This window comes from Alosa sapidissima, chromosome 15 (assembly GCF_018492685.1).
Source record: "Alosa sapidissima isolate fAloSap1 chromosome 15, fAloSap1.pri, whole genome shotgun sequence".
Classification (NCBI taxonomy): Eukaryota; Metazoa; Chordata; class Actinopteri; order Clupeiformes; family Clupeidae; genus Alosa; species Alosa sapidissima.
In genome coordinates this window covers 2,240,221-2,264,350 of record NC_055971.1, presented here as the reverse complement: position 1 = coordinate 2,264,350, position 24,130 = coordinate 2,240,221, and the positions used below count along the sequence as shown (strand labels likewise).

The 24,130-nt window shown below is 41.1% G+C and overlaps 1 protein-coding gene across 3 annotated transcripts in view; it reads right to left on the bottom strand.

Annotated features, from left to right (window-relative positions):
• brca2 (BRCA2 DNA repair associated) overlaps positions 1-16,308 on the bottom strand; it is a 48,814-nt gene extending 32,506 nt beyond the window's left edge. For all 3 annotated transcript variants that reach the window (XM_042062977.1, XM_042062978.1, XM_042062979.1), the window contains exons 1-8: positions 16,093-16,308; positions 14,081-14,166; positions 13,773-13,994; positions 13,325-13,397; positions 13,187-13,233; positions 13,043-13,071; positions 12,832-12,943; positions 12,692-12,744 (exon numbers count right to left, since the gene is read on the bottom strand). In XM_042062977.1, the coding sequence (XP_041918911.1) occupies positions 12,692-12,744; positions 12,832-12,943; positions 13,043-13,071; positions 13,187-13,233; positions 13,325-13,397; positions 13,773-13,994; positions 14,081-14,114 (570 nt within the window). In that variant the 5' untranslated portion in view covers positions 14,115-14,166; positions 16,093-16,308. The remainder of the gene's footprint in view (positions 1-12,691; positions 12,745-12,831; positions 12,944-13,042; positions 13,072-13,186; positions 13,234-13,324; positions 13,398-13,772; positions 13,995-14,080; positions 14,167-16,092) is intronic.
• Positions 16,309-24,130: the final 7,822 nt, after the last annotated feature.

Sequence of the window (24,130 nt, the reverse complement as noted above, 5' to 3'; positions counted from 1 at the left end):
GTTATTTATGCCGCTGCTGTTGGACGGTTGCAACGTACGCTCATCAATACGTCATCGACACGCCTCTTTATGCAGACAGGATTCGATCCCCATTTCGCGCCCATAGACATGAACTACGACGAAGTATCTTGGTCCGCCTTAACAATCTTTGCTATATCATTGAAATGTATAGGGAGGGAAAGTAATCTCATTGCCATCTAGTGGTTGCGTTCCTAGAGTTTAGCGGAGTGGATGGGATTTTTTTTTAGAAAAAATATATCTCGGTGCACATTGGGATCTTAATTTAATGTCTTCCATATGTTAGGCACTGGGGTCACCTCTATTGCTTCAAGTGGCCATACCTTATTTTTAGGATCAGTTGAATTGTTTTGAGTTTTTGTCGTATATGGTGATAATGAACTACAGTTACATGTGACGTCACAGGTTTGGGCGCTTAATCTCTAACTGATCAATACTGGCAATTTGCTTAACTGGCTTAGTGTAAGTAAGTGTTAAGTGTCAATGCTAACCAGGCTAATAAACAAACCATACTACCGTGAGTAACGTCGAAGGGTAAAGTCACGTGACTTCTTTTGTAGTTCGTTTATGAAACAAAAGGAGCAATTTCGATTTTTTAAAATAAGGCAAAATGGGGTCTGGCATTTTCACAGTTAGAAGATTATTACTGCATAGACACTGAAAAATATTTTTGGTGGATAACATCGCTGATTTGGCTGCACAATATTTTTTTAAAAATAGGTCTATGGGACTTAACATTGGAGCTGCTCTTCGATAGGAACGCAACCACTTGCGGCGCTGGTTTTCACTTTCCCTCCCTATGGTCTGGAATCAAACCATTCACCTCGCTTAATCCAAGGGGCGGGCAGAGAATTGTCTTTCAAACTGCCTAGGCATGCAATAGGCCAGCGCTACGACCATATCCGTATCCGGTCGGCAAAACGGTAAATACATTCTTCTTCGAAAGGAATGACTTAAGTGCATTGTGTTGCTCAACTTTCAAAGAAAAGTCCAACTCCTCCAAAGTTGACGCCAACGCCGATTCAAACAACCGCTCTTCGTTCGCCATAGCCACCTTCCTTGTTGTTCACCGTCGCAGGACTGTAGATATCCTGTTAAGCCCGCCTTAAGACTCTCTAACAAAATAGAGCGCTGTGATGGGATGACGTCCACGCGTCAGCCAATAGAAATCCCTATGGTTTGATACTAGACGTACAGGCTGAGCAAATTAATTTGCCGCAGCTAGGTTGGGTCTAGATTCCTTTTATTCCGAAATCAATATTATCCTATATAAACTTTTCACTATATACAATAACCATATGATCTGGTGTTCTGATTCCCATTAATATGGGACAAGGGTTTTTCTATGATTAAAATCTAGTGTTTGGTTGTGGTGATTCTGCAGATCATCAAAATGAAACCAATGATTGTGCCAACTTTTATAACCTGTGTCCTCAGACAATCTGAGATCAAACATCTCTGAGCCTAAGCTACCTGTCGAGACCTACAGTGCCACTTGTGAATGAAACAGAACTACCTGAAGCTCAATAGCAGTGAGACTGAGCTGCTAGTGGTTGGCTCCAAATCAGCTCGTGCTAAGATCCTTTCACCCTGTAGATGGCAGCACCATCCCTTGCTCCAACCAGGTCAAGAGCCTTGGGGCCAGATGTACGTACATTAGTGGTCCCCAAACTACGGCCTACCACCTCATTTTGGGTGGCCCCCCAAAACATGTCCGTGGTATATAGCATCTGGCCCGCACGGGAGTACGACATCGTCAAACTAAAACCTCCGTAATTTCCCCCATTCATTCTCAATGGCGAGTCTTAACAGTGCACATGGCAAGGCAAGGCAGATTTATTTATATAGCACATTTTCATACCAGGGCAATTCAAAGTGCTTCACACGCAAAAATAAAAAATGGGAAAGTGCATTTATACTCTAAAAATGTACATAAAAAAAAAAAATAGTACAAAAATAGAGTTTTAAATGTATATTGTAATACTCTTTTTGTCCACTGGTTGTTTTGCCGCTGTTTCGCGTTTGCCATTGAAAACGGAATGAAATGTAGGCCTACTATATAGTACCTGCAATCAATACAAGAGGCCTATGCTGACTGCATCAGTGCTCAAAGTATTCTAAAAGTTTATCAATTAATTGTTAATAACTGACTAACTTCTATTCAAATCATATTTCTGGGACTTTCTGGGATAATTATTTTTATTTTTATTCACTCGTTCAAAAGAATTCACAAAGTTCTCATCAGGTGAGTGAAAGTTAGAATGGTGGTCATTTCAGATTTTTTTGCCAGCACTTAGTTGTTTGAGAACTTTAAATTATTTTTAGGATACTGTATTGCTTGTTCACAACTTGAGCTGTGTATGCAAAGACACAGAGTTCAGAGTTCACACATTTTTGAATAAAATACTTTTGGGACTCCCTGCTAATACTTTTGGGAATGCTAAAGTATTTTTATTAATATTATTTTATTTGAGCAACATTTTACACTGATATGGCATGATGGCAACATAAACACAGCTAGCAATAGTATTAAATTGCAGTAGCCTACTGTATGATTACCTTATTTTCCGGACTATAAGTCGCTCCTCAGTATAAGTCGCATCAGTCAAAAAATGCATCATGAACAGGAAAAAACCATATATAAGTCGCACGGGACTATAAGTCGCATTTATTTAGAAAAGTATTTCACAAAATCCAAAACCAAAAACAGAGACTATGTAACTGGATTATTGAGGCCAAAAAAGATTAATGTTAATGAAGACGAAGGAGTGAAGGCAGCCAAGAGGAGGGCAAGGTAATTGCAAAGCAAAAAAATTCACTGAAAGAAAATGCAATGTGGTACACCAAAATGTATTTAAAATGCGGAGAATACATGCAATCAAGCATTGTGGGCAATGTGGAGTCACAAGCTGGCAGCAGATTAAATACTCATAATAGAGAAAAAGACGGTTTTAAAAGGACGTGACCGAAGCTAAGGCAAGCCAGGCAATAGGCCTATAGGCCCTACGGTAATTGTAAAGCAATTTACAAAAGATTCACTGAACAAAAATGCTGATGTGGTACATGAAAATTTAGCTAAAAATGTGGAGAATGCAATGCAATCAAGCATTTTGGACGATGTGGAGATACAAGCCGGCAGCAGAATAAATGCTTGAGAGAGAAAAAAATGCGTTTTAAAAGGACGTGCAGACCGAAGCTGCAGCAAGCAGGTGATATTTAGAAATTTATTTCACAAAACCCAAGACTAAGAACAGACAGACTATGTAACTGGACACATTGATGCCAAAATATTGAGAATTCTACAGGGAATGTTGAAGATGAAGGTGTGAATAGTGGCAAGAGGCAAGCCAAAGGCTGCTGACAAGGGCCCGACGCTATTGTAAAGCAATTTACAAAAGATTCACTGAACAAAAATGCTGATGTGGTACATGAAAATGTAGCTAAAAATGTGGAGAATGCAATGCAATCAAGCATGTTGGACGATATTTTGGCACAAGCTGACAACAGAACAAATACTCGCTGGCCGCCACCGAGGGAGCGTGAGAAAAAAAGATGCGCATTTAAAACCAGGGCCTAAATTTCAGCGCGGTATTGCGCATAAATGATTACTAAGTATTGAGCATACTAATAAAAGTCCCGCAACTCTAACCACGAGAAATTCCCACACATTTTACAGCACTGTCTGATGTTAATCTAATAATGGAGCGGCCTGAATGCGGGACTATTGACTGGACGGACCAAATCTGACTTCAATTGAACCCCATACAGAGACGCGCGCGCAGGACCACTTTGGAGGTGCCTCTCTCTCTCTCTCTCAGCAGGATTTGTCACCGCTAAAGTCAAATTATAGCTTAGCCTAGGTGCTTCTACACTAACCGCTATCGACAGGAAAGAACAAAAAAAGTTTAGCGATCAGGAACCGTCAGGAATTTTGCAAACACAGATGCATGACAGCACATAATATAACGCGAGAGAACATGGATGTGTTCTCCGTTTGAGGAACGTTATAATCGATTGCGGACGTGAACAGACAGCTACAGACACAGAGAGCATAGTAGGCCTACTTTCACTTTCTGTGCATATTCACGTGAAAGATAATTGGTAGCAAAACAGCGATCAAATATTACATGGCAGTGAGTTTTGTTTTCAAATGTTTTCATGCATGTCTAGATAACAGGTGAGGAATGTTTAGGGGACAGACTATCGTAAATCCTCAAATTATGTCTGGGCAAAGCACAGCACCTTTATTTGGACCATGGCTTGTAGGCTATTCGAGTCAGCTATAGGCCTTTATTTCTTGCGTTTTACTGTGAGATATGCCTATACCTTTCGTTATAGGAGCGGCATACCGGTAGGCTATCAATGGCAATGGTTCATTAAGTTTCATGTATGAAAGAGTGTCGGGATTTCCATCCGCTTATTGCGAGATAAGGCATCCGCTTTCATTCATGGAACGTGTGCTGTGCTGCAAGGGAAACCTTATTCCATATAGCCAAAGAGGTCTAAGATGGACTAAATTTAATTATTTTATAAATTATGCATGATTTACTTTTTTATATAAAATTCGTAGGCTGATACCTGGCAGCAACAATTGTGTTTAAATGTAGGTTATTGCTTCAGCCTCTAGCTCAGAAAGAGGCTGCGTGCGTGACTGGTAGCTTGAGAGTAGGATGATGACTTTTCATTGGCAACAATATTAAACCAACCAACAATATACATTATTAAGAAGAGCTCTTTTATGAGTTAAATTGAAGCAAAATTATACTGGCTTTTATTTGTCCGAATCTGAGGCCCGGCTATGAATAGAATCCCGGCCATAATTTGAGCATTTAAGTATGCACTTGTGTTTCAGGCATAGCAAGCACTAATCTCTGACTGAAAGTGCACAGGACTTGTGCATTTGAGAGCGCTCTCTCGATGCTGTAGACACTAATGTTTCATGTAGGGTTCATGTCAGTTCATATAAATGTATTTATTATTTTTTTTTTTTTTATTTGCAAACATCATTGACATTACAGAAAATGCAACACTACGACATGCACATGAATACTACATACGACAAACAGACGTACATTACATAAACACATACTGTAACTTAACAAGACATCACATTGACTTGGCTTCCACAAACATAACACAACATAACATTAATAACAGAAAGGCTAAGGGTGATTTGCGTCCAGGATGATTACAGATATGATTATCAGGGATGAAATTGATGACCGGAATGAAAAGAAGGGGGGATGGGGGGGGGGGGGGGTGCGGATGGTAGCTCTAAGAGTGTGAATGAGGTGGTGTTGGGATGGGGGTGGGGATGGGGGGTGAGGGGTAGTGAGTATGTGAGGATGTATGTGTGTGTGTGTGTGTGTGCGCATATGTATAAGGCTGGCTTGCTGTTGGGCCAGGAGGAGAGAAGCTGGAACATAGAGAGGGAGGGTTTCAGAGGAGAGGAGTTGTAATTATTCTATTAATGATAAGTATAATGATAGGAATAACTGATTGCCTGGTTGATTGCCTGACTGATTGCCAACCTGGGCACCCATTAATGGCCACAGTTCCACCCAGCCCCTGCAGTTATACTGCGACGAGCTGACAGAGGGGAGGACCTGCGTGCCACCCATCGCCTCAGGCCCCCAGCATATGCACACATCCCCCACTACCACGACCCACCACACCTCGCCCCCAGACCTTCACCCAACACGCCACTCTTGACCTAAATATGTACAGTATGTGAATGGCTAGGTTGAGGGGTCTATCTAGAGTGTAGCATTAAAAGAAGTGGGCATGCATGGTGAATATCTGTCAGGATTTCCCCATGCACACCACACTTACCCTGTGTAAGATGTATGCCTCCTCAATGTGTGCATTAAAATAAGTGAGGCATGCAGATAGACACCTGATGAGGCATCTACCTGCACTCCACTCTTACCCTAGCCTGTTTTGTAGTTTTTGTTTATGTATGTCACCTAACATGTAGTGCGATTAAAAGAGAGTAAAGCGTGCTGTGTGCTTCCAGGACAAGGCGTGTGCATGAGCGTATGAGGAGGGTGCACACCGGGGGCCCAGGGCCAATAGATAACCCACAGGACCCAACCAATGCCAAAACCACACAGCGACCCGCCAGGACCGAGTCTCCCAAGCCATCCAATGGGGCCCCGTCAGAATAACGATGGGAGAGGCAGAGAGAGAGAGAGTGAAATTAGTAAAGTTTATCAGAGAATGTAAATAAAAGGGGGAGGGAAAGAAGGGGATGCTATTTATATTACTAATAATAATAATAACAATAATAACAATAACAATAATAGTTCCAGCTACCCTCCTCTGCCTAGTGTTCGATGATATGTGTATCTGTTGATGAAGTGTGTTATGATCGTGTGGAGATGGAACTCAGGCAAAGAGGGTCAGGACTGTAAGTAGGTGATAAAGGGGTACCAAGGAGAGGTTGTATCCTGAGTATTTGTAGTTGATAGGTTTTCTAATGATATATAGTCTGTTAACAAGTTTTTCCAATGAGTGATGTGAGCTTTTTTCTTAGATTTCCAGTTCATGAGGATTGTTTTCTTGGCGATAGTCAGCGCTACCAGCAGTGTTTTATTGCAGGAGTTGCTTAAATTGACTGTGGATGTATCACCAAGTATGCATAAGGAAGGGGATGCTGGGATGTGACAGCCAAAGATGGAAGAGAGAGATTTTGTGACACTCACCCAGAAGTGGTTGATTGGAGTGCAATGCCAAACCGCATGAATGTATGTATCTGGGTTATTTTGTGTGCAGTGAGTGCAAAGATCCGAGCCAAACCCCATTTTAGCCAATTTATGTGCAGTGAAGTGGAATCTGTGAAGAACCTTGTATTGTATTAGTTGTAGATTACTATTCTTTGTCATGAGGTAGATGTTTTTGCACATTTTGGTCCAGAAGTCGGCACCGGGAGTAATTGATAAGTCTGATTCCCATTTGTGATATGGCAGGCCAATTGTTTTTTCTGAACGAGATATCATTTTGTAAATTTGGGAGAGTATTTTTTTGGGAGGGGGAATATTAAGCAGCTCTGAGATTGGTGGGGGAATGTCAAGGTTAGCTGTCTGGATGTTAATTTTTCCTAGGATAGATGATTTAATTTGCAGGTATTGTAAGAAGTGTTTACTCTCGATGCCGTGCTTCTGGACCAAACAGGAAAATGAGGCCAGATTATTGTCTTGAAGAATGTGAGTGATGCCCTTTCCCATCCATGTGTGAAAGTTAAGTGTTTTTTTTATTGACGGTGAAATCTGGGTTATTCCAAATCGGGGTGCGAATTGATGGTGCTATAGGTGAATCAGTGATGTGGTAGAATCTCCACCAGGCTGTCAGAGTAGCTGAAATTGTTGGGGCTTTGAAGGATGGATGTTTTTTGACCGACTGACTGCAGAAAGGGAGATCTGAGATTTTAATTTCTTTACAGATTGTTTGTTCTAGGTCTAACCAGGTGTTGTCTGAGGGGGTGGGGTGTAGCCATTTGTGGATGAAGTGGAGCTGGTTGGCCAGGGCATAGTGCTGGAAGTGTGGGGCCTCTAGTCCTCCCATTGCTTTTGGTTTTTGGAGAGTGGCGAGTTTGATCCTTGGGGTCTTATCTTTCCAGTAGAATTTAGTGATTAGTGAATCGAGAGACTTAAACCAGAGGGTGGTGGGCTGGGTTGGAATCATAGAGAATAGATAGTTTATTTTGGGCAGTATTGTCATTTTGATTACTGAGATTCTGCCCATGATGGATAATGGGAGGTTCTTCCAGCGTTGAAGGTCATCATCTATTGAAGTGAGTAGAGGGGAATAATTTAGGCTAAATAAGTCTGACAGCCTGGGGGAGACTTTTATCCCTAAGTAAGTGATATAGTTAGTGCAGAGTGGGATAGGTGAAGAGTTGGCTGTCACATCCCAGCTGTTGGGATGTAATGGGAGAACTGCAGATTTATTCCAATTGATTGAGTATTCAGAAATTTTAGAGAATGTGTCAATGAGTTTGATGGTTTCTTCTACTGATGTTGTGGGGTCTTGAAGAAAGAGAAGAATGTCGTCAGCATAAAGGCTGATTTTGTGATGCATATATGGAGTCTGGACACCTTTGATGAGGGGGTTCTGACGGATGGCAGCTGCTAGGGGTTCAATGAAGATTGTAAATAGTGAGGGGGAGAGTGGGCACCCCTGTCTAGTTCCCCGGTGAAGAGTGAAACTTTGTGATGTTAGTCCATTGGTGATTACTGTGGCTGAAGGAGAGGTATATAGAAGTTTAATCCAGTTAATGAACGACTCCCCGAAGCCAAACCTCCCTAATGTGGAAAACAGGAAATTCCAGTTCACCCTATCAAAAGCTTTTTCTGCGTCCAGCAGTTCATATAAATTAACATTTAAAAACATGTTCAATTATATAATTTTTTTCATATATAAGTTGCACCTGACTATAAGTCGCAGGACCAGCCAAACTATGAAAAAAAGTGTGACTTATAGTCCGGAAAATACGGTAAATGTAATGGAATATTCAACTAAGGTAGACTGCTGTTGTTCACAGCACTAAGCTATTTATAGTTACTGATATACTTCGAGTCTCTGGCCCTCTCTTAGAGCCAGGCATAGTGAGCTGGCCCTCGGAAGAAAAAGTTTGGGGACCACTGGTTTAAGTGAATGACGTGAAAGTGAAAATAAGACATTCGAAAGGCCAACGACAGTAAAGGTTGCTTTTGATGGTACAAATACTTACAAAACTGGTGCTCTAAATAGCGATTCTGTTGTCTTTGAAAGGTTCTCTTACTGACGCATTGAACTGCAATTTGGATTAACACCTGCTTTTACAAGGTGGAAGTATTTAGGCGCAGAATAGACGTGCGCTTTCAGGAGCAGTCTTTGTACATACCGGAATACATAATTAGGCGCTCTTCACGCTTCTCCTCCCATCTTTTTACGCTAAACTCCCACTTTCCCCTGGACCCTCCCATGAATGCATATGCATGACACGAAAAAGACAATTAGCCATTTTCAGCTCCCGCGACAGGCAGTTTGCGCATTTACATCATTGCGGCCTGTTTGTACATACCTCGCAATGATTTTACATGCACATTGCGAAACAAATACGCCTGAAGTGGCCGCAAAAGCGCAAAACCAGTACATCTGGCCCTTGGAGTCATACTGGACAATACACTTTCATTTAGTGCACACATAAACATATGTCTCGAAGTGCCTTTTTCCTCTAAGGTACATTGCATGGCTTCGCCCAGAGTGTAGAAGTCCTTGTAAATACATACGTGACATCCTGCCTTGACTACTGTAATTCCATCTTGTCTGGAATCCCTAATAAGCTACTCCATCGGCTCCAACTGATTCAGAATTCTGCAGCAAGGACTATAATAGGCTCCAAATCCACTAGCCATGCAACACCATTACTTATGCAACTGCACTGGCTTCCAGTTGCCTACAGAATATGTTTCAAAGTCCTGCTCCTGGGCATACAAGGCCCTACACAATTATACCCCCACCTACCTCACTGATCTCCTGGAAGTTTACACCCCTGCCCGCTCACTGAGATTTTCCTCAGTAGGCCTACTGCATGTCCCTAGTGTGAACCTCAGCACCCTGGGAGAGTGGGCTTTCAGCTACATCGCCCCCAAGCTGTGAAATACACTGCCAGACTAAACTGCGACTCAATTACCGACTTTAAAAACAGACTTAAAATCTCTTTAAGATGGCTTATGGAATGGACCGACTGACTTTTACTTTTTATTTTTCATGTTATGAGATGACTATAATTTTAACAACTTTTTTGTTTGTGAAGTGATCTTAGGTGTCATAAAAGGCGCTTTAAAGGAACCGTATGTAAGACTGTGGCCAAAACTGGTACTGCAATTTATTTCAAAATACTGTAGATCGGTGTATCCCCCTCCCCCTCCTCCCTGACTGGCAGAGCTGGCAACCCGGATGCCGAAACACTACTGACTTCGTGATTAGTAGATAGGTGGAGGGTGGCGCATCAGGCCAAAACACAACATGACATCCAACATCAGTTGAGGGCTGCAACTTCACTTTTTAAATGACAATATCCTGGCCTTACTACTGTTGTCAGTGAAGTATTTGAAATGAACATGATTTCTTAATGTCTAGTGACATATCAGGGCCATTTTATGATTAATTGAAATACATTTCTTACATACGGTTCCTTTAAATAAAATGTATTATTATTATGAAAAAGTATGTGAACCCATGCTAAAGTTGACTAAAAAAAGCAATAAAAAAAAAAAAAAAAAACATCTTTTGGAAATTTATCTTAACTCATTGAGTGCCAAAAACATATTACATTTTTCCTTCCCATGCGTTGAGTGCCAAAAACGTAATATTAAGTTTTTAGCTTTTTTTTTTAATTACGAAACTATACACTTTAACACACCTTATATGTGATTTTGGGAACTCTGTGATGAATGGAAATGAAATATATGACGATCGAAAACTCATGAAAACGCACAATCTGGACATTTCATCTGGACGTTTAATCTTAAAACTCTGCTTTTGATGGTTGCCGCTTCGGGTTGAATCAGTGACACATGCACGTCAGGTCAAAACCAGGCCATTTTCGTGGGTTTATCACTAGGTGGCAGTCTCGCCAGGTCTCGCTAGGTCACTTCCCAGAAACTTTACAGGCAACACTTACTGGCAAAACTAGCCACTGTTTAGCTTGGGATTTCTTAGGAACAGAGGCATGTAGAAATAAACGGTTTGTATCCACTGAGAGCTTAAAGTCTCACCTTTCAAACAAGCCATAGTATGTGTCCATAGCTATAACATTGAATACGCTGTGGCTCTACAAAAATCGTCAACAATGATCAAGATTGCTGGCACTCTGGGCCAAAGCTTCCGAAAACAGCGCGGCATTCAATGAGTTAATGCCTTAAAGAAGCCCTATGCAGGTCTGGTTATTCCTTCGCTGTTTCTGGGTTTTCGCCTGATTTGGGCTCGCATTATTCACGACATAGCTCCCCCTGCAGCTTCGTTAGCAAGTGACTGCTACACTAAACAGTGGGGCAGCTGTGGCCCACTGGTTAGCACTCTGGACTTGTAACCGGAGGGTTGCTGGTTCGAGCCCCGACCAGTGGGCAGCTGAAGTGCCCTTGAGCAAGGCACCTAACCCCTCACTGCTCCCCGAGCGCCGCTGTGGTTGCAGGCAGCTCACTGCGCCGGGATTAGTGTGTGCTTCACCTCACTGTGTGCTGTGTTAAATGCAGAGACGAAATTTCCCTCACGGGATCAAAAGAGTATATATACTTATATACTATACTAAACCCCCACTAGCTAGCATCAATAAACCAAGCTAAACACATAGGGCTCACAATAAAATGGTCGAGCAAACACATTGTTCAAGAGACTATCAAATCACATTACAAAAACGAAGTTCACCCAAGGGTAGGCTACTTACAATTTCAACACAGCCAAGTCAGTCCGTTTTGCAGTCTTCTTAGAAACTACAATCTGACTACATTTTCGAGTATTTCCGCCGAGTTACATCCGGATGTGTTCGGACCGTGACCAGAAAGTTGCATATTCGAGAAGCACTAGGGGGAGACGAAGCACCCACCAAACGACCCAAAAAGTGTTGTAGAACCATCAGAACGACTCTCAACCTGCATAATTAAGGTCATTTTTGCTAAAATTGTTGCATAGGGCCTCTTTAATTATAAAAAGAGGAAAATCCAACCTTTAAACCTTCATCTCTCGTTGCAAATCAAACCAGCTATTAGGCTAACTGAAATAAAACCATGCCAATCTCTAGGTATGGTGAAGGGTATGTGATGTGGGGCAAGAATACTTTTCAAGAAAGTAATGGCCAGAAATGGCCTCCAAGATAAGGCATTTTTAAGAGTGTAAAAAGTTTACAAAATGAAAGGTGACAAAATGTATGAAAACAGGTCTTAGTTTTGGGACGTAAATATTAAGTAAACAAACTTGGAGCAAAATTTGAGACATTGCAACAATCATTTTCCTGGATTTTGTCTGATTTGACACGGAATGACCCAAAGAGTTCACTAAAAAGTTTAATGTACCTGTTGGCCACACCCTCTTACAAATGTCTCAATTAAGAATTGGTCTGGTGTTTGTAAGGCTAGTTTCATGCAGCTTATAGATAAACTCATGTAATAGACATTATGTATATTACACACCAAGGTATTGCTGGTCACTAGTGAAGACAGACTAGGGGCTGCACAATTATTGCAATCGCAATATGAACCAGCGTAATTACCTATTCGCAAAAGCTACAAATAATCGTACACAGTTCATTTTGTCACATTTCTGACTTTTATATTAATTTCATCCTCCTTGACTATGCCACTTCAGTTTGGTGGGTGTGTGTAGTGTGTGAGGGGCACAGAAATTCTGATTGGTGAGCTTCATAGTCGGTCGGGGATGCTGTGCTTTTCGTGCATCAGGTGTGCTCACCATTCAGGGGTGGCACAAATTAAACAGATATTTTGAATATTTAACGGAATCAATTCATTGACATTCAAAAATCATATCGCCAATCACAATATCCGTCTGAAAAATTGCAATTATAAGATATTTTCCCCAAATCATGTAACCCTAAGACAGACAGTGAATTATCAACACTAATAAACCGTAGTGCACCACTCATAAATCACCAATTCAATTTTAGGATACTTACAACTATCCTTTCTGCAGAAGTCTTGACAGCTGAGCTTGGTTCTTGTCTCTTAGCTGCACCAAAGTGAAGAAGAGATGAGAAATGCAGCAAATATAAAGAAATATATTAATAAAACTTAAAAATTGTTTATACACTCTTACATAAAATGAGGGTTGGTGTCAGAGATGATGGGGTGTTAAAAGAACTGCTCCAGGACAGGTCGGGATTGATCTGGGCACCAAGGCTTTCTGAAATTCGCTGTGCAACTTCAGACTTAAATACAAAACACAAAAACAGGGCTGTTGGTATTTCAAGAGAGCAATGCAACATGATATATAGTATTATACATGGGAAAACAGATGTCTTCTTTACCGAAAATCTTTTAGGCGTTTCCACTTGTTCTGCAACATACAAAATAGGATCAAAACCAATACAAAATGTTGTATTTTGTATATTTGACAAAAGTAAACACAGCTCTGCACACCTCACTAACTGAAAGAAGACATCAAAGCTTACCATGGACTATTTTTAGTTCAGTACTTCTTTGGTGATTGAAAGGCCCACTACATGACAAGCAGACAAACAGAAATGATCTTTGAATTTTGAAGAATGTTACAATGATTTCTTTAGTGATCCATTCACATACATACATACCTCTCTTTTTCTGATCCAAATGGGCACAGGCTAGACTCCTTCAATAACAAGACCTGTGCAGATGCAGGTGTTCCTGATATAACACAGAAGATAAAAGTTGTTGATCAAAGTTGAATTGTTGGTTGAAGTTGTCCATAAACAACCAAACAAAGTGTTTACAGCTAGGGCTGCACGATATCCAGAAAGTTTAGTCTTTGGCTTTGGATTTGATTTCATAGCGATTTCATTACGCTAAAAATAAGAATCTTCACATCTGAGCCCCTTCATTTTTCATCTATGTTCTACCCTTCTACTCGTAGACCTGATACTGACTGATATTAAGATTACCCATAACTGTCAAATACTTTTCTTTTAGAAGATAGCGGACCATCAGTAATCTGTGGAAGCCACAGGGCTATAAAAAGACAAATTCAATCATTTTGAGCGGCCATGAAAATGTATTAGTTACCTTTCGTCAAGAATTCTGGAGAAGCTAGTGGTGGCTTGTGGAGGAGCTTGGGTGTAGATGTCTGACTAGCCAAAAACATTTCTGCTTTAATCCCTGGAGGTTTAAAGGCGATGTCATGGCTTGATGGTCCAGTTGCCATGGATTCTCCCACATCTGTTTCATCTTTTCTTGATGCTTTCACAGTCAATTCCTCAAACCAATTAGGGGCCAGGGGCCCCAAATCTGACATTAAAATAAGAATCACTTTAAGCAAGAAACGGCAATAACTGTGTTATCTTAATAATTGCACAGAGCAGACAAGATCTTACCTGTTTTGGTGTCCCATATACATGCTTCAAACATGCTTATGGCCTGCTTTTGACTGCAGGTCAATGTCTCTATTATAACATTTGATCTGTGGAATATAAGGTTAGATGTCTGTCAAAACATTAGCCTGGCGAGCCAGACCCACATTAAAATGTAGGGTCTGGGCACTCACCGTTCGCAGTGCTCAGTCCGAGGGGCGGGATAATCAGTTGTCTTTCAAATTCCCTCTGCACGCAATAGGACGCAATAGGATATTTGTTTTCAAGTAGCAGGGAATTCAAGCCAAACCGTTACAACTCTGCCATCAATCATTATGTTAAGCCCACCAAACGACTCTATACACGATTTCAATGTCCTGATTAAGTTTTGATTTCTGGAGCTCACAAGCCAACGGAGAGTTGCTAGACTAGCCCTGGCAGCAAATGTAATTTGCTGCCGCTAGGGGCACGTCTAGATTTAGCGAACAGCTGAAGCAGCAAGAGACAGAAAGAGGTAAAGCTGTTGGAAAGGAGGACAGCAACTAACATGTTGTTGGAGAGTGTGAGAGAGAGGTGTGTGTGAGTGAGTGAGTGAGTGTGTGTGTGTACGTGTGAGAGATGTGTGCGTGTACGTGTGAGAGATGTGTGCGTGTACGTGTGAGAGATGTGTGCGTGTACGTGTGAGAGATGTGTGCGTGTGTGTGTGTGAGAGAGAGGTGTGTGTGAGTGAGTGAGTTGTGTGTGTACATGTGAGAGAGATAAGTGTGTGTGTGTGTGTGTGTGTGTGTACGTTTGTACGTGTGAGAGAGATGTGTGTGAGTGAGTGAGACCTGTCTGACTTTCTGATCCTTTTACCTTTTCTGCTCTTAACACTCACATATGGAAGGCTTACAGACTTCAGCTGATGCTGGCTATGCAAGAGTCTATCAAACCTGATTTAACAGAGATCTTTGCACTTTGTGCTCTGAAATTCCTTTCAAATGGCTGTAGTCTAGAGCAGCTAGCTGAGCAGGCTAAGCATACTAATAAGCATGAATTGATGTGTATTTGACAATTTTGAGCATTTAAGGGCATGCTTTCTTGCTAAAGAGATCACTCATCGCCCTAATAATTGTTTTATAATGTTATATTGTGTATGTGCACCACTTTGGCACACTACCTTGTAGAATACATCTGCTTTTTATCTATGCTACCAGAATACCAGAAATGTAAGGTTTATGGACAAAACACTAAATTTGACCTTCTCTGAATTTGACCTTTGATTAGGGTCACTAAAACTTTCAAGAAAAAAATGGAGACATGTTTTGTTTTACTCTTAAGAACCCCTAGAACCAATATATAATATTCTCTAAAAATTAACAAGCGAAACCCACAAGCCCCCAAATTAGACGCATAGGCGTGCACTAGGGTGACTCAGGAAGGGTTATCATACCAAATTGTTATCTACAGGCATGGATCTTTTCAAAAATGATAACCTTTGCCACCTTGAGTGGTATCGACATCTGGTCTGGCCCATGGACTAATAGATTTCCATTCAATGCGTGTACATGTAGCAAATTCAAAGTTCCCGGATGTGACGGTTGAGCGTATGAGATAGATGATAGCTTACACTCAGATATACACTCAAAACACCCTTTGGCGATATCATAACAATGTGACAGATATTCTGGTTGGCCACCCTGTAAAATGTAAAACAAGTTTTTACTGACCGACATAGTCTATTAAATTGGCTGTGTTGACCTAGCATGTTACCACACGTCTGTCATCCATGCCAACTGGTGTTTGTATTTATTTTTACACGTTGACGTTACAACTTTTCTTTCCCATTCACGCACGCGGTCGTCCCCAGTCCTCCATTTCCAGCCTTCGATTTCTTACACAAATGCGATGTAACGTAACGTAGAATAAGTTGACTTGTTAAACTGTTTGACTGTTCGATTTGCTGTTGCCAGCAGCTGGGTGGCTGGCTAGCAAAACCAACAGCGGAGCTACTAATGTACTGTCGGCTCAAGTTATAGTCAAACACTTATTCTTACCTCAATCACTTTTGCAGCAATCGGCCTACTTGTCGTTTTTGGGACACCAGTCAGTTCAGTGCCTCAACCAACAATTCAAATTAGTCTACTCCACCGACAAGAGTCCACACACTCACTAATTAATAAAGTCTCTGGACTAGTCTGGTAGCCTAATTCAACAAAACCCGCCAATGTATGGACATTCTCTGGTCTGGAGGGAGAGGGAGTGTCTGGAGGGCTGGTCTGATGACGTCAGAGTGAAGTAGCATTCGAGACAACTCGGAACACAAATATAATAGCAGCAATGCAACATTTTGGATGCAGGCAGAATAACTTCCCCCCACGTTCTGACTATCCTGATTTACTGAGCCGGGGAAAGGCCATGTGAGCGGCCTATTTTCTGGATGTTTTGACTTGCGAGCATGTTTTCCGTGGTCGTGACAGCCTGACAGGCATGCGTACTCAAAAGGGACTAAATCTAAATAGTAGTCTATTACTAAATAGAGTGGTCTTGAACATACCAGTATGCACGCGACGCACTTGAGATGGACTGGGAACCCAGAGGAGGAGGACAGGGGCCAGGGGGGTATTCCAGAAAGCAGGTTTACTGGCTTAACTGGGTATGTTAACCCAGAGTTAGCGGTAAACCTGGGATTTCAGTTCCAGAAAGCTCAAAAATGATCAGGCTATGTAAGTAACTATGGTAACATAGGCTCTGAACTTAACCTGGTAGGGGGTAGGTGTTGTTCAGGTTATGTTCAATTATGTTCGGTTATTTCAGTGCATGTTCAATCAGGCCGCTATTTTTACACTTGTCACACAATGGCGTTTCATTTTGACGAAGGTCCGATTGAAAAAGAAGCACAAAATCATGTAATATTCATCCGTGCAATTTACCGTGAGAGGGCGATATGACCACGACATCACATGAAAGCCTATCCATTCTTTTCCAAACGAGTGTTTCAAGAGCGCTAGAGTTTTTCAGCTGAATCCTAAATATAGGCTTCTTGAAAAGCATTCTCCATCCCTACATTACGCATGGTGGATTAGAATAGAATAAAATAAATCTTTAATGTAGCTAGCCTACACCATAGTGGACATTTGTGTTTGGCTTACCAGACAGATGGACAAACAACATCTCAGACACATTGAAGATATAATTAAAACAAGTACAGTACAAAAAAGAGGAAACATAGCCTATAGAAAATGAATAAATACGATTAAATATAGCTGTACAGCTCAGCCGGGTAGGCTATGCATGTTGTCATTAAGTTTGGTTAAGAATGCTGATGGCATTTGGGATAAAATATTTTTAATAGGCTACACACGCTCTCCGACTGGGAGTTTTTGTAGTGTTGGAGACGCAGAGCATATCGGCAAGCTGTCAGTCCGTAAAGTTTGCCTTGCGCTAAAGCAGTTCCTGCGCAACTTCATTCGTTTTCCTGGACACAAACTCACGAGGATCATTAAAGTGTAGTTTCACCAACTGGCAGGTCATCATCACTTATAAAATTTTCCAAATGTGCACCGAAATGTGTCCAATAGGCTACCCATGTCTTCCGACATTCACCCTTCCGATGATGGAGCGCAAAAGTTTAACTTGGCCCACAGCTGCAGGACCCGCGTTAAAATAGAAAATTACATTTGGAATTCTCAAAGAATTCTATGGCCCACTCAATCTGTGACAAGGTAGGCTAGTTTAAGAAAGTATCATTCAAAGCAGTCAATAGGCCTACACGTGATGTCCAGTGAATTATTTAATTGTGCTTTTGACATTAAATAGGCTATCTTAAACATACGCATTTACACGGTCAGTTAGGCTATTCTCTGCCAAGCAAGGTCTCGGACGCAGGCGCTTAAGTATTACTCTTTTTTTGTTATTACAGTTCTCTCCTCCTCGTAAGCCTCGACTACTCCGCCTCTGAAAAATACGGTGCTCTTCCTTTCGCCGGTTTCACTCATGGTTTCGACTCTCAATAGATGATGCCTTTATAAGTTCGCCGTGAACGCGCACAACTCTAGGTTATCTAACATAGGGTTGATTGAACTAACTGGTAACCGGTGTTTTGGAACCGACAGCTCAGGTTTAGTCGCCACAGGTTCAGACAACCCAGAGGTTAAGTTTTATCTCAGTGTTTGTTAAACCTCCTTTCTGGAATACCCCTCTGTACTACGAAGGGAGCTTAACCTACCCAGATGTAACCCAGGGTTACTTAGTTAAACCAGAGGGGTATTTCACAAAACCTAGATAAGGGATTAAGCTGGGATTTTTAGGTTATCCTGGATGAATTTAGCCTTGACTTGGTTTCACAAAAGAGATGGCACATAAGTTACCATGGGGATTTATTCTCTGCACCTAGCCTGGTCCCGACCAGGCTAACAGCCAAGCTAAGTTAATTCTAATGGTAATTATGTTGTCTTATTGGTTCTGCTAGCTGTCATTCACATCAGACCTCCATGCTAATTTTTAAGGAGCTTTATTCCATTTATAAACTATTTGCTAAATGTATTTGCTCGCAAAACAAAACAGATTGTCTGCCTACTACCATATGGTTATTATTTTAATTGTGATAGCCTTATAATTATTAACATAGGTTATAGGTACTCATTGTTTGCTTATTTTATTGATAGACGTTTGATGAATAGCCTAGGGCCTACTGTAGTTGATTGGGAGTGAAGGGGCAAATTTTCGAAGGTATTTTCAACTACAATATTAATATTGGTATATCATATATGTGCATATTTGCAGTGGCAAGCGCTTTCTTATTGACGTTGCGTTCCGAGACAAGGAAGCACTCACACGTGGGTGCATACGTAAATTTGCATTCAGTTGGTCTACCACGCCTACTCCTGCTGTTTTACAGAAATAGCCATGATTCCCCATTCCAAAAAAGACAACTTTACTTAATTGTTAGTCTATGTCAAAAGCCGTTGTTCACTTTGTGTGAATGACGCTATTTTCCGCGTCTTTTTTATTCCAACAGTGGGCACTTTGGAGCAGAAACGAGAAAGCGCACACATTCTGAATTACTTAGACGTGGCTTGACATAGTCGCTCCTACTCATCCTGGATTGGCATTAGTGAAACGAGTTGAGCTAGGATGAACAGACAACGCTATGTCAAACCTCGCTTTATCACTTATCTTGGATCCACCTGTCATAGTACGGGGGCCTGTACTACGAAGCGGGGTTACTGGCTTATCTGGGTAACTTCGAGAGTAACTTGATCACGTGTGGCGTAACTTCCCGATTAACCCGTACTACGAAAGGTGGATAGGTTTTAACCGAGGTATGCTGCCATGGCGATTTACGCTGCATCTCAAACCTGCTCCGACCAGGTTATGTTCTTGGTTAACCCGAGGTTTCCGTTAACCACACCCTTTATAAGAACCACCCCTCCACTAACAATTTCTCCCGAGACATGTCGGCGTACCTGGATGATCTAGACATTGGAGCGCAAATCGTGAGGGACTCTCTTCGCAGGGCGAGGGGTTTTAGAGACCGCCAGAAAATATATATAGCCTACCCGGACGATATTCTCTATGAAGATATATATTATCAGCCAAGGGAATTCGTTATCTTTGTCAGATGATCTAGGAAGACGTCTCATAGCAATGCCTGTACGTGGACATTCATGTATTCCATCGGTGATGCAAGAATACTGTATGTCCGAAAATAAATCGGACATAGGCCTGCTATGCTAAAAATCTGAGCAAGAATAGCCTAAAATAAATCGGACATAGCCTACAGTAGGCCTAATAAATTAAAATCACAATTTTAACAAACTTGTTGAATTGAATGTCATATTACTGTACCCTGCACATAAAGGCTACACATTTCCACAGCACCAGAATCCGACCGAATGCCTCCCTCAACCCCGTCCATAATCAGCCTTCCACTATTATTTGCGATAGCCAACTCCTCTGCTACTGTAAAACACTCTGGTGCCTTACAGTAGTGTTCAAAGACACCTTTTTCTTGTTAGCTGTAAAACAGAGGCCAAGTGAAGGCTATAAGCATAGGCCTACATGTTTTCATAATTAAGAAATATTAATGCAAGCTATAACTATAAACTATTCTGAATAATGTGTTTGTGTTTCACTTTCACCTGCTGCCATGTGCGTTTAGCAATGGTGTTGCATCTGAAATGTTCACAGGATTAGGCATACACTAAATCAGTCAATGGGGACTACTTAAACATTCAATTATCCTATTACTGTAATCTATATGCCCACTTCTGAATTGTGTTGCATCTGTAGGCATTTCTCTGTACTCAAAATAGTTACTGGTACTCCTTCCTTCCCATCACCTTCATAGCCGTGTATCAGACGGCTGAACTTGTTTTTCAACTGCACAGTGAGGTTGCCGAACCATACTGACATCCCATACCTGACCAAGCTCTCCAGTACAGCCTGAGAATACAAACATAATCCTCTGGTCCACACCAAACACTCTGAGTCTACATAAGAAATATAATCTCTACTGTATTCGAGAACAGAGACTCTGAACATGTACCTTCCAACTAAAAGTGTTATCCAGGTGAATTCCAAGGTACTTGTATGAGCTCACCTGACTAATGTGTGTGTCATGTATGACCACAGGAATGTGGTCCCCTACAGACCTGGGGTCCAGGACCATCTCCTTAGTCTTAGAGACGTTTAAAATGAGATGGTTAGCTTTGCACCACGGCACAAAGTTTCCTATTTCTGAGAAATAGGCTGATGTACATGTGTCTTTATGCAGTAGGCTAAGGATGTCTGTGTTATCTGAAAATTTAAAAACATAGTTCCCAAGGTGACTGCTTGAGCATTCATTTGTATACAGTGTGAAAAGGACTGGTGAAGTGTGAAAAGGACTGGTAAGCTAACACACCCCTGTGGGGCTCCTGCGCTGATTGTTCTCTCTTTAGAGAGGGTGTTGTTGACTCTGACACACTGACTATGGTTGGTTAAAGGGACACCAGGCAACGTTTTCATGTTAATTAATCATCTTCATAAGTCGGTATATGGTTAAATGACTCATTACGGGGTGAATGAAGGCTCTCTCGCCCGCCCCTACTGCCTGTAGGAAGAATATCCCGACCGAAGCAGGATCAGTTTACAGCACAGAGGCAGGCTAACGAAACGCTAGAGATTGTTGCAAACGTGTGTATAATGGCAGAGCCAGCGAAGAAGCAGCGAAAACCCTTGACGCAAGACGCAAAGAAAAGGAAAAGAAAGAGCTTCAGACCGAGCGAGGGGGAGTTTCGTAGAGAAAAGGCATCAGGCTTGCCTGGTGTCCCTTTAAAAAGGAAAAGTAACTTTTTGATTAAAAAAGGATTCACATTCATCTGCTTCAACTTAGAAATAAGTAGATGAGGCTGGATAGTGTTGAAGGCTGAGCTAAAATCCACAAATAAAATATGTACGTATAGGCTTGGGGATCCTCTAAGTGTTTGATGGTGAGGTGAGTGATGCTGGCTATGGCGTCATCCGTTGCCCTGCTATGTCTATATGCAAACTGATATGGGTCAAGTGCTGGATTGACCCCTAGCTTGAGAACAGACACCATGTACTTTTCAAAACACTTCATAACTATTGATGTTAATGCCACTGGTCTAAAGTCATTATTTTCAGTTGGGCAGTTCTTTTTAACTATTGGCACTAAGATAGATTTTTGCCAGAGGGTGGGGACAGTATGTAAGTCCACAGACTTCTGAAAAATGGGGCACCACACTGGAGTGAGCTCTTCTGCACATGCCTTTAAGAGCATCGCAGAGATGCCATCAGGGCCTGTGATTTTTTAGTGCATGTTTGTTTGAAAATGGACTGAATCCACTGAGAGTTAACTACAATCCTACACCCAGGGTCAGTAGGGATGTTATATTAAGTTGTCACCTTCCTCTGTAATGTTACTGTTTTCAAACCTAGAGAAAATCACATTTAATTTATTTGATCATTATCTGTGAACATGCATTTCCTGGTTCATATTAGTAATGGTAACAGTCAGCTATTTTGCTCGCAGCTCTTAGCACGTTTCCACCGGGGGGAACATACACTGCACATATTAAAATATTCCCAAACTCCCTTGGTAGGTAGAAGGGTCTCAGTGACATGCATATCAGTTCTACATCAGCTGTGCACACATTCTTGCACACAGTGTAGTTCATCTGTCATTCACAAACATACAGATGCCGCCTCCTCGGCTCTTGCCCGCCATAGCTCTACAATGAAAGGATTTTATCCAATTTAAGTAGTACAACATAGAAAATCATTGTGTGGTGGGCCGCCACAAATAAGTCAATGTATGGGAAACACTGCATACCATAAACATTTTGTCATCTTGGGTGCCTAGCACGGTGGGTGAGTTCCCTGATCCCTGGTGTTTCAGTAACCCGGGAATCATTGACCAAAATTGATGACGGTACATATATAAATTTCATAATTGGGGGCCAAGCAGAAAGCTGCGAGGCAACCCATAGTGATTCTATGTGTTCTTATTATTATAACGAAACTCTCATTTGCCATTGAACCATACAGTAAAAAGTTGGGAAATTTGGCACATTGATTCGGTATAGTCATATGATTAATTTCAAGTATCATGTCAAGTGCTCTAGCGCCCCCAATGTGTCAGATTTTGCATTACATCTATGCGCTCAAAGTTTCAACCATACAAATTGAGGTATACTTGGAATCCTTGGATGAGGCCGAACTCAACGCACCCCATGACGTCAATTTCCGCCATGTTGGATCTTCGGCCATATTGTATTTCATCAAAAACACTTCAAAGTAATCAAAGGTCACAAAGTTTGTCCGATTTGCACGAAACTTGACGCAGATGATTTTCAGACCGTGTCTCACAAATGCATTGCTTTTTGGAGCCATATTCAAAACCTGTCGCCTGTCACGACCAATCAAGTTTGGCGGCGAAGTAAGTGAAGTAATATTTCAGTAAAGCTTTAACATATCAAAACCAGGCTCAATAAATTTGATGACTTTTGACCTATAGGTGCCACTATAATGAGCAAAATTACATTTTAGCCTGTAACGGGTAATGTGTTTGGAATTAAAACTTACTATTGGTGTCTGTTAATGTTCATGTTAATGTACTAGTGGTGTCTGTGGGAGGTCCTAAGGCTGACAGATGTGATTTTGTGACGTCAACATAATTGATCTGGCCGCCATATTGGATTTAATCAAAGTCACAAAGTTCATCCGATTTTCATGAAACTTGGCGCAGATGATCTTCAGACCATGACTCACAAACGCATTGCTTTTTGGAGCCATATTGATAACCCGTTGCCCATGGTGACCAATTAAGTAACAGGAAGTGAAGTGATACCTCAGCAAGGCTTTTGCGTATCAACACCAAACTCAGTACATGGTCTCAGGACCCAATTAGGAAGAAGCTCAATAAATTTGATGACCTTTGACCACTACACTGTAAAACCCGACAAGTTAATTGAACTCAAAAAAATTGGTGAAACCGATTACACAAAAAAATTTAAGTAATAGTAACTCGGTTTTGCCAAGTCAAAGAAACTTACCTTTTTTAATTAGTCTTCACTAGCAAATTTTGAGTGTGTTCAACAAGGTTTTTTTAAGTTAAAGAAACATCAACTACATGAGTTCACGGTAATTAATAAAATTAAGCTTAGATAGCTTAATTGGATTTATTGATGTCAGCCTGAAATATTTCATTTTGCTTCAACCAATTCTTTAAATTAAATTTAAAACTTAAAAGTTTTAATTTCCAGAAAGTTGAACAAACTTGTCCATTTTGATTAGTTTCAACTAAGGACTTGAAAGAAAATTATTAAAAAGGTTGACAAAGGCCAGTGAAATTCTTCTTAATCTTTTATTTTCATGTAAACCATGGAAACAAATACAGGTTGGAGTTCAGAACAGGGCTGTAGTGGAGGCTAAATTCAAATAAACACAGTTTAGATCAAGGGCATAAAGACTAGATAGATCGATAGATAGATAGATACTATCTATCTAGATAGATAGATAGATAGATACTTTATGACAAATGCCTGACCAATGCTAGGAAATTCAACAATCATTTCAATTTCATTTCAT